At 38.3% G+C, this 11670-nt stretch overlaps 1 protein-coding gene across 1 annotated transcript in view; it reads right to left on the bottom strand.

Annotated features, from left to right (window-relative positions):
- Nucleotides 1–8010: 8010 nt before the first annotated feature.
- Nucleotides 8011–11670, bottom strand: part of KATNBL1 (katanin p80 subunit B-like 1) — a 7429-nt gene continuing 3769 nt past the window's right edge. Inside the window, 6 exon segments of the mRNA XM_010156055.1 lie at nucleotides 8011–8549; nucleotides 10066–10159; nucleotides 10582–10671; nucleotides 11220–11309; nucleotides 11395–11445; nucleotides 11624–11670. The exon segment at nucleotides 11624–11670 is cut by the window's right edge and continues 14 nt beyond it. Coding sequence (XP_010154357.1) covers nucleotides 8517–8549; nucleotides 10066–10159; nucleotides 10582–10671; nucleotides 11220–11309; nucleotides 11395–11445; nucleotides 11624–11670 — 405 coding nt within the window. The 3' untranslated portion in view covers nucleotides 8011–8516.

Raw genomic sequence — 11670 nt, 5'->3', positions numbered from 1 at the left:
AATTTTTAAATTGCTCGTATCTCAATCCACGGGCTTATTTGTCTTTTCCTCCGATTCTCCTCCTCCACCGGGGGAGGGCGAGCGAGTGGCTGTCTAGTACTTGAACCTTCTGCTAGAAACAAGCCACCACATCACTACAGAAGCCTATTACAATCAGCGTTTAGAGCTGCCAAGTTTACGGAGGAAGAGAGGTGGTCTTGCAGGTTTTTTTCCATAAGCAGAATTCTTGGAATGAAAAGTTTCATCCAACCCGAACTCAAGTGGGCCATCAGAAGCTAAATTCTCATTTTCCAGAGCTCAGAACTACCAGATGAGGAAGCACGCATCAGAAGCGTGTACACGAAAGCCTGCATGCAGAAATGCTGAAACACGCCTCACTAGTCCCCGAGGTGAAGGCTGCTGCTAGCAAGCTGAGAGCTGCAAACAGCTCCAAGGGCGTTCTCCTATTTACAGCCCTCCAAAGCGAGGTGGCTGAGGTCATGTACCAAATATTCAGGCAATCTAGAAACTGCTAAAACAATCCACTAAACCTAAAAATCTGCAACATCGGATATTCCTCATTGGGAGAGGCACTTATGTACACTTTTTAGTGGAAAATAATAATGAAAAAAAGGAGTAGCAGCATTTGTTGTCATCTCACCACAGCACCACTTTATGCTGGAGATAAGCAAACTTCAGGTTTTTGGTTTGTGCAGGTGCCACAGCACCACTTTATGCTGGAGATCAGGTTTTTCGTTTGTGCAGGTGTGTGGGTTTTTTTTTTTGTAGGGTTTTTTTATGGGGAGGGGATAGTTTTTTGGCTTGTTTTTAGCTTTAGTAGCAAGCTTCTCAGATCAGCTGGGAAGCAACTAATACTGCTTTTTGAATCACACACTACAAGACGGAAAGAAACCCTTTACAGATGTTGAGATGTGCCACCAATAGAAGCATGAAGTGCCCTGGAGTGCTGAGGCAAGTGTTAACAGTGGTACTTCTGCACAGCAGTGAGTGCACAGCATTGTGTGAATAAGGCTAGAAGTAAACTTCCTCACTGCCCAATTTCCCGATGATTTTCTATAGGGTCAGAAAACCACCCTAAAAGGCTTAAGCTTGCAAAAATGAGAATTCAAGAAGACACCAAGATTTAGAGATCTACACTCAGAAGGGGAAGCCAGATGGGTGAAGAATAAACCCCCTCCTCCAAACCACACACCTCTACGCAGCATGGTTTCTCCCCAACTAGTCACCAGCCCACCATTTCTAAGCATTCAGAACCATTCAGCATTCAGTAGGCACTTTTAATTAATACTCAGTAGAATATTCATGTTTAAAACCCATTTATGTGCATTCACACAAATGCATCTAGTACAAACACCTTCATTTTAAACCTGTTAACCGAAATAGCCATTAACGGGCATCATCCTGCTTCTCTAATGTGCGAGGTAAACAGGGTAGTAGCATCCAGAGCTGCCACGAGCTATTCATCAGAAGTATAAGACTCTAAGTTTTCAGAGTTCGATGACACCAAGTTAGTAATTGTTTGTAGTGAGAAGCTGGAAGACTTGAGATAAAAGACATCACTTGGGAAACCAGGTGTGCCAAATACGAAGGCATTTTGTTCTCACTTGGATAAGTGACAAGGCTGATGTGGAACTCTGCCAAGCAGGTGTGCTCCAACATGTCAGAGGGGTGGAAAAGCAGCAACTGGGAGGAAACATGGCTGCTCTACAAGCACCAAGTCTCCAACCTTCCTTTGCAGACTGCCTCATCACTAGGGAATTAGGCACACGGGATCGGAAAGGTTTCCTGTATCAAATCCAAACCTCCAGTTCTCACAGGCACCCTTCTCAGGCGGTGGGAATTTTTGTACCGCATCTAAACCAAATGCGCCCACACCCCCCATTTAGTTTATACAAGTCAACTCCCTACCCCAACAGAGAACTAGGGAGGCACACATCAGTCACAGCCCTGGTGAGACTTCACCCCCATGTTTGAGCCCTGAACCTTCTTTAATGACTACTAATGCCACCACCCAGCGAGTATTTTTTAGAGGGACCCCTGCAGCACTATCCCATATATCTGTACTATCCCAATAGCAGATCTCAATCTTAATCTTCAGAATTCCCTCTCTCTAGCAGAAAACACCCTAACTGCAGCATCTTTCAAAAAAGAAGGAAAAAACCTGTGCAAATTCAGTTTTACTTAAAGTACCAAAAGGTTTGTCCCAAGAAATCTTGGGTCAGAAGGCAGTTGCTTTGGTGGTCTGGGTTCACTTCACAACCAGCTACCCGGCTTGTTCTTATGCTAATGCTGGCTGCTGGCATTGAATTACTCCAGATTTAAGGCTTCTGTTGATCATCACTCATTGCGGTTGTTTATGAAACAGCCAAGCTTTTAGACTTACCAGAACACAAGGCAGAGAACAGAACCTGCCAGTTATTTTTTAGTCCTGCCTTGCTTTACTATTACAGTAATAACGGCCAGACCCTAAAATGTCAAAAATAAAGTTTTACCACTTGTACAACATATGGTAAATTATAGTTTTATAATTTTATTTACTTTTTCCCTGCAGCTGGAACATGGCACAGTCACCCAGAAATGAACTAATGCATCAAGGCTTTTGTTTTTTTCTTTTCAATCAGAAAATGCTTTTTTTAAGCCAACACACATAAGTGCCTATGTCTTTTCAGTTTAAGATGAAGTACTATTAGCAGGCATAGAAAGAAGTAAGATTTCTGCTTCCAAACCAAGCACGCTTCTCTGCATCCATTGTAGCAGTTTTGTCAACATCAGAAAAGCATTTTACATTTCTTACAGCCAAGAGCTGTTAAGACTTCAAATCCCAAGCGATCCAGCATTTCACTTTTATCTACACTCAGTCGATAACAGCACAGCTGATTCACGTGTGATAAGACAACTCAACAGTAATGAAGTATGCATGCTCCTAACAACTGCCTGTATTTGTGCAATTTCTGCATTTAGAACCCAACATACCACAGGATTCTTGGATGTGGCAATCATCCCCTGAAACAGTTTCTCTAAATGATCTAGTTCTTGCAGAAAAGAAGTTTGTCTGATGCAGAAGAGAGGCGTAAAGCAAGCCTGTTGTCACAAAAGACAAAAAGACTGGCTATTTTTCTGAAACTGGAATATCCACTTATTGTACTATGTCTTTCAATCCATGGAATATCTGAAATAAGAATGAAAAGTGGCAACTGCAAGATTCAAAGAATTTTGAAAGTAAAGCTCAGTAGATTGAACACAACTTGGAAGAGAGCCATCAGCCTAAATTACAAGAGCTGTGTGAAACTGTCTGCAGGTCACTTTAAAGCATGATGATGCTAGGGTGTGTAAGTATTCCAAGACTTACACCCACAAGAGCAGGCAGTCTTGGAATGTAACATTATCTTGATATTTAGATTTTAGTTGTTTCACAATACACAGTGTATTTAGCGCTTACTTAAAAAATATAGATCTAGAACATGGTTGCAATCTCAGTAAAATCCACTACTTCTGTTTCTCTCAAGCCAATGCATATAGAAAACAGCCTCCTCCAAGTCACAGAACAGTATAATTCACAGAAGTGTATTAAAGCAAGTCACAACCACATTCATAAATGCATTTTGATTACATGTTTTGGCAGCTATCACTTCCCAAAGGGAATTCAAATAGCTTTAAGCACTGAAAATAAGGAACAAGGAACAAAAAGGGTGGAAAATGTGAACATGGCATCCTTGTATTTTGTTACAGCCAAGTACAGATGTTTGAGACTCCAACAGTTAGTTGTACATCTCCACTACAGTGGTCCAAGTAACGACTGACTGAATTGAAGCAGAGATCCGTTTGAATCTGAAACAACTACGTACCACAGCCAACCTGAAAGCAGCAGATCTTATTGTACAGCAGTGTCATTAGCAGCTACAACCTACAGAAGGAGATATACTACAAGACTCTGGTCAGTATGGAAACAGAGTCCGCAGCAGTTGAAGTCTGCGTGATTATTTCTATTCTAGCCTGTTAAGGCACAGCACTACACCTCCTGCCTCCCCTACGGCAGGTTAGTACGAGTCCAGCTTAGTACTCAGTGCAAAAATAATAATAAAACAACCCTGCAGCTATGGTTATTTCAAGTGAAAACAATTTATTGTTTCAACCACGTTCAAATTTAAACTTGCAGCCATGAGTGCCCACTTCAGTTAATAAGTATTAAGATTTGTTTGAAAAACTTTAAAGAGGGAAAATTCACAGTTGCTTCAAACTGAATAGTGTTAAATAGCTAGCCCTGTGTTTTATCTAGAATTTTCATCCTCCCCACTTCTAACAATAGATGCTCACAGTATATTTAATCTAGAAGAGGAAGAAACAACATCATTAAGTGCTAAAGAATGAATGCACAGGGAGGTGGGGGAGAAAAATACTTGCATTTAATCTCATTCTGAGACAGAAAATAAGCCATTTAACTAATATGGAATAAAAGTAGTTTAAAGTAGTATAATATAAGCACTAACAACAAAAATATGCTCAATCTATTCTCTCAGTGAATCCTGATCTGTTTGCCTACAATGATTACCGTGTATAGATAGGAAGGTAGACTGAAGACAAAAATTAAGCTACGCTGTCTGGCTTTTACCAAGGTTATTAAAAACTCTGTCTTCCCCCCCCGCCCCCCAATGCAGCATCAGTTCAATATGAAGTTCCTCACACAACAACCAACTGCTTCCATAAAGAATTTGCATTGTACAAAAGCTGGAATAACTTCACACCAGTAACATGATTTGCATTGCTTTGTATTCTGAAGTAGCAGACTATGAACCACCTGCTTCCCTTTGTACCAGTAAACCGGGTACAAAACATGCCTGCAAATCTCCACACTAAGACAGACATTCAGTCTTCAGTAAAACTGGAAGATCTGCCAAGATGAACTGGCAAAAGCAACTGCCTGCTAGTTTCAAAACGTAACCTTTGCACAAAATACTTCAAGTTTCTACACATAAACCCAGCTGTCACTTCAAGAAAAAAACCCCAGTACACCACAAATCAGCACTGTAGCATCCATCTTCAACAATTTATGTCTTCTGTGCAAAATGCATAGACCTGCAACTCCAAACTTGCCTACTTCCAGTACCAGCAAATGAAAATACAGCCTGCTTTAAGATAAATACAGTATAATGCAGTGGGGCTGATGTCACTCAAAATAGGGCACAAGTACTTTTCTGTCCTTTCCTACCGTCCCATCTCTTCTGCACCCCAAGTGTTACAACTGCAGCCTCTGATAACAGTAAGGCACCCTACAGAAAAGGAAAGATCATTTTAATTATGTCTCACTACAGAAGATCAGCTCCCAGAGGGATGATGCTAATTTTTTTTTTTTTTTTAATACCAGTAACAATTTGTGAGCACTATTAGGCAGCTTAGAACTACAATACCTATGTGATACAAGGGTGTTCCACTGCAGAGTACTCTTTACTAAGAGAGAGGTGGAACTCCTTCAAAATAATGATTAAGAAGTGCTAGCTTCTTTGTAGCCGGACAATTAATGGGGTAGCCTTTTCCATCTCTACTCTTCAGCAAGCTATCAGCAATACATAAATGTAGATTCTCACATTAAGAGAATACTGGGAGTTTTTAGCTCTGCAGAGACAGTTTGCCAGAAGGTTTCTTTAATTCCAGTTTAGGGGACGGTAAGTCCTGGTTCACATTTCAAACAGAAGCCCTTTCAGCAAAACAGCCTCAAGTACTCTCAGGAAACACTGAGGCAAAAGACACACTGTTTTTCAAAGACATTAATTTTATATCAAGTGGTGTAACATGAACAGTTTCACAGAGGCATCCTTCATCCTCAAGTACACAGTGATTCTGTATCACAAGAACACACAGGATGAAGGATTAATGCTGCCTGGATCTTTCGACACATCCTAGAAACAACATTTGCAGAAAGTATCACAGAGATCAACGTTTATGCACAACTGTTCATGAACTCAGTCCTTAAATTCACCGAGACAACTACGTGGATTTCATGGAGTTATACAGCTATTCAGACACTTTACTCATGTTACTTTTGAGCGGGTATACATTCTATTACAGCAAAACTGAGTGCTAGCCATTTGAGAACTAAAGATCATACAAGCTAAGCCTGAATGTCAGTGTGAATAGTTTAAATGAGTCCGAGATCATGACAGAAAAATAATTTCATAATGGAGAGACACCATAATCCTGTTCTTACTGCCTTAAAACAGTAAAAAAAAAAATTTAAATAAGGCACAGATACTAATGACTTCATGTTTAATACTGTATTATTGATGCTGTCAAAATACAACTTTTGGCAGTTAATAATGCATTATTTTATTAGATATTTCTCAATGATCCTCAAGTCAATCTTACCTTGACACTAGAACAAAAGCACCATCCACAGTTATGATTTGGTAAATCCATGGCCACATATAGAATTCATTATAAGCCCACATATTTACATCTACAGTCAAATTGGAGTTTTGAATATTAGAGTATTTCACTTTAATCAATTACAATGATTATTTCTTGTATAAATGGCCAAGTTACTTCATTTTGTCCATTAAAAATCATAACTGAGAATAAGATCCAATTTTCCATCACCTTTACAGCACTCTCCTTGAGGAATAATCTGAGTTTCAGCAATTGCTAGCCAAATTATAAAGCTAGTCTTTGTGTTACTTTTCCATTTAAGTGCTCAACAGAACAGTAAAGTAATACCAGATCATCATACTGTAGTTCCTTTAAATTTGTAATTGACAGCAAGAACATATGAAAAGTAGTAAGTTCTATCTCTAACTCTCTGAATGCGAGATCTCTAATGGTACAAAATAATTCTAGCAAAAAGAATTTGGCTATGTGCATATCTCAAGATTGTCCCATAGAGTTCTCAGTTTTGGGATGTCCCAGAAACTCTTCCCTGTAGCTGATTGCCCTGGGAAGTGCAACACCTTTGGTGGTTTAAAGAACATTCATATAACCAAAAGCACCAAGTTCTGGCAATAGATTTCTAGTTGCCCTTCAGAAATCAGCAATAATGATATCTAAAAAGTAAATACAAAATGAAGCAACAGGAGGCCTAAAGCTGTTGACCCCTACAAGAGTTTAAAATTTATTTATTTTATCTGTAAAGCAAAAGCCACTTGGGGCTATTAAAAGACTTCTCTCCTGCACATCCATAAAAGTGCATATGATTAATGCTAGGCATGAAAACAACCCTTTTAAGTTTTTTAAGGAAGTAGACTATTTGGTTTGAATTGAAAGAAGAGTATGCTTCCTAATCACAAAAGTAAAAAAGGCAATAGCAAGCCTAAAATCAAAACCCCCTCAGAGCTCTTAAGCCATGGTGTTTAAATTACAATAGTACAGAATAGAAATAGGGCAGTAGAAGAGCCTATAGCTGTATTTTCAATGCTATTGTTGATATGAATTTGCCATCACTGATCAGGCTAGAACTTGACTTAAATTTCGCAAAAGCTCTTTGTCAGTTTTTTAAAGGAGGTAGTATAAAAAGGGTGCGATTTGAATAACATGGCCTCATCTGGCTGTAAACATTTCAAACAGACATAAATATCTATAGTAAAAAGTACTGTGGAAGAGATCATTCTAGAAATTGTTTTTATGAACTTGAAAAGAAAAACCAGAAGATACATTTAATATATTTACTTACTTGCATGTAGTTTAAATGATACAGAACCAGATTACTGTGTTAGAAATCCACACACAATATAAAAACATTTGTTAGACATAAATTCACCATTCCGCCAACATTTGCATTAACTGTTTATCCAAGCTTAACTTCAGGTATTTATAATATTTTTCATACATGAATCTTTGTATATGTGCAACATTTCGTTAACTACACAATGTGAAACCCTGATTTTTGTAGGTTTTTTCATCACAATCTCAATAAAATAGCTATTTGCATCTTAACACATTGGCTTTTTGAAACACTAGTAATTAAGGCATCTTTACTGTATAGTTTCTCAATAGTGCAAACAAAAACTGTCTTTAATAATATGATTAAAACATAGAAGTAATTGAATATTCCAAAATTGTGTTGGGTTTTTTTTTTAATGTAATTGGAAGATAGTTGTGCATTTTGTAGTTCTCTTGTGAAAGAAAGATTTAAAAGCTCTTAATGCCGATTTCTTTTGTTGACTCCTTATAACTGGTTCTGCTGTCTTGTCTTCATGACAGTACAACTCATCTTCTTTTATGCGATGTTGTAGTAAAATACAGTAGCATTTAAATGAATACCTAGTAACTGAGTGAATCCCAAATGCAGCAAAGGCATACAGTTTTCACAGTGCACTTTCACCTCACTGAAGTAAAAGTTGCTCCTACTAGACATTTTTCCACTTCAATGTGAAGTAGATTGTTAGGATTTTGTTAGTGGTTTCAAACAGCTTGACAGTTCAGTTCTCTTCTGCCAGTATTTCTCAAAAGGCTTTCAGGAATAGTACGTATTTCAGGGATACTTTAGGGGATTGTTTCACCACATAAACACACATAGTTTCCCAATCCTGTCAGTGTAGCTGTAATAAATACGCATTTACATCCTAGAAAGAAAAACAAGGAGAAAGAGTTTGTCACGTTACTTACGGCTGTAACACCCACACTATGTCTGAGGCAGTACAACCAATCAGGGCCATAATACAAGAATAATTATGTTTATGCCAAATTTCAGAACAAGTTACTTTCAATTAATGCTTTCAGTGGCATTTCTTTATGTACCAAAAAGCCTGCAAGAACAGTGGGATTAGTTTCCAAAGCCATCAATTTAGTCTGTTTTTCGTCTGCTGCCTGTATGCACAGGAAAAGAAAGTCACAGTCACAAGATCACGTAGTTGAAACATGATTATTAAGGGTGATATTTCTTCACCCCATCTCTCCAGCATTCTTGTATTGCTCCTTTTGCTCCTCAGTTGCCCAGGTGGCCTCGGTCACAATTTGTCCTGATGTACATTAGGAAGTAGGCAAATGAACAGAAAGGGAATCCGAATCCAAGAGAAACAAACTGACACTGGCTCTAACTGCTACGTTGATCTACTAGAAGAATGAGGCAATCTGTACCACAAGCTCCCACTGCTCTGCCAGTTCTGAGTTAGAGCTCAGTACTTCTGCATACCTGCTGACAAACTCTGCAGGAAGTTAGTAATTATCCTCAGAGAGACATCAAAATTAAAGTCAGAGGTGTACAGCAGCCCCAGAAGAACAAGAAATTCTTTGATATAAAGCTCCAAATTCTGTAGCCACAGAACTATAGATTCCACAAAAATCCTTCTGATACAAGTAAAGCATGCTATCTCCAAGTTCTCTTGAAGTTGACTCAAATCCTGCACATCACCAAGTGTCTGCTTTAATTCCCCTCTGTCTACCTTCATCAGGTCCCTCCATGTGGAGGTTTCTTATGTAGCATGACTCTTGGTGCCCAACCTCAGGAGGCCAACCTCTCCTTATAGAGATGAGTATCACGAGCAGCACGCCATGCGTTTACCAGACACTCTCATTATATTACTGATACCACAACATACAGAGAAAGGCAAACAGCAATTCACTTTGGATGGAGACACTCTACTGCTCTCCACAAACACATCATTTTCTCAGCATTGGGCCAGCGGTAAGCTTGAGTATGTTGTCACTTGCCCCAGTCACCTGACATGCAGATCAACACTGCTGGGCTAAGATTCTCCATGCTGCATTACTCCTACAGCAATGGGTACAGCAGATATGAGAAAATGTCTCTACTTTCACAGACTACCTACTCATCTGGGGCCTTTTTTACATTAATTTTAAGGGTTATTATTATTACCTATTATTAAGGAAATGCTTTCTCTATAAAGAAAGAAAAAATGGTTAAAAAAATTCATTCTTAGCATTCTAAACCACACTACCATTGGCACAGGGAATCCACTCCAGATTTCTGTGAAAATTGTGCAATATACTTGCACAAGAGTGGAAAAAAAAAGAAGAAAAAGGTGTTTCTATCTTTAATAATTTAGTGTATCTAACATCAAATGAGACAAATCTTGCAAGTGATCCAGTTGTGCTTATTAATGAACATAGCTGGATTACCTTAGCTATATTACCAGTATATCCTGGAACCAGAGTAAGATGACTCTCCTGTTCCCATAATCCACTTAGCTGTTTTTTTAAAATATGAATATTTCTGCAAAGGAATGAACAACACTTTATAATATACACATTTCTGTAGACTTTTTGACTGAAACTATTAATACTGCCACAATATCAGAAAAATTTTGTTGCAATTTCTACAGCAGTTGTATAACCCCTGAGCAGACTATGTTCTACATGTATTACAACTCCAGTAAAAAAAAAAAAAAAACAAAACACCAACAAGAAACTCAAAAACCCACACATAAAACATGACAATTCTTAAAGTACGTTTCCAAATACAACCTGAGTCTAAGATCAGAAGAACTTTAAGTACTTTTAAACTTTTACTTTCAAATTATGAGTACATTTTCTTTTTATAGATAATGTGTGCCCCTGCTGGTCAAAGTTAAAACAGATTTTGAGATAGAAAAAACTACAGAAACACATTTAAATACTTCTCAGTACGATACTCACCCATCCTCTGCCTTTTCTGTATGTGCAGATAGTTCTGACCACCATCTTTTAATGACAGCCTGAAGCCAGTTTAAACCAACTATCACATATCTGTAACAACATATTTTACACATTATGTTTTCCCTCCCCCTCTCCAGTATCTACTGCTCAGCTAAAACATCAACACAAATTGGGAAGCAACTTAGAAAGCAACATGTTTTCTATGCTGGAAGAAAAAAACTAGACAAACTGGCAAGTTTAAATACTTGCCTATGTTTTCAACTTCAAAGTGGTAAACTGAAGCAGAAACTTCTGCTTTTTTTGTTGAAAAAGCAGAAGTTCTTCAGGTACTTTGCCTGAAAACTTTGTCTTGATTTTATGTTATAAAGCATATTAAACCCTTAGTGCTATTCTGTTTTTACTGTTTAGGATAACTAAATCTGTGAAAGGGCAAAGCTAGTCCCCCAACAGTCCTTAAACTCGTAGAAAAAGTGGGTTTGCAACACTGATTTATCAAAGGAGCTCCCCTTCAGGTAGGTGTTCCCCAAAAGAGGAAGGGCTGGGAAAAGTGGCAGAGAGAACAAGGGGCAGATGACTAAATACCTTTAGATTCTAGGACACTGCATAGCATTTTGAAAACATCTGGAACTGATACTTACTCTTCATATTTGCTTTTAAGCAGTGATTTCACTAAAGGCAAGAGATCCACACAGCAACCAACTGAAATATATGGTTTTTCTTCCTGTAAACTTAAAGAACCAAGATGTTTCAGAAGTGCTTGAACTTCAGCACGGTTATAGCAGATTCTTATCCCCCACTTCTTTTTGTTTGTACCTGTTTGTAAGCACAGGAAGGCAGTCAACTACTACTCCAAGATCCTGTATCCTAGAATCAATAAGAATAAAATACAAAAGTGTTACTAGTAGAGCATAGGTTGAAGCATATGCTTCCACTACCATTTAAAGAATAACAAAGTGACAACATTTAAGGAACCCCTAAAAATACTGCAGCATATTTGGGATTGCTACCACTAAGAATATAAAAGAAGAGACACTCCATTTACCTCACTAAGTAGGCTACCAGTTCACTTATACTTCTCCTTCTCCAAAA

This window comes from Eurypyga helias, unplaced genomic scaffold (genome assembly GCF_000690775.1).
Source record: "Eurypyga helias isolate BGI_N326 unplaced genomic scaffold, ASM69077v1 scaffold4077, whole genome shotgun sequence".
Taxonomy (NCBI): domain Eukaryota; kingdom Metazoa; phylum Chordata; class Aves; order Eurypygiformes; family Eurypygidae; genus Eurypyga; species Eurypyga helias.
This window is presented reverse-complemented; position numbering and strand designations above follow the sequence as displayed.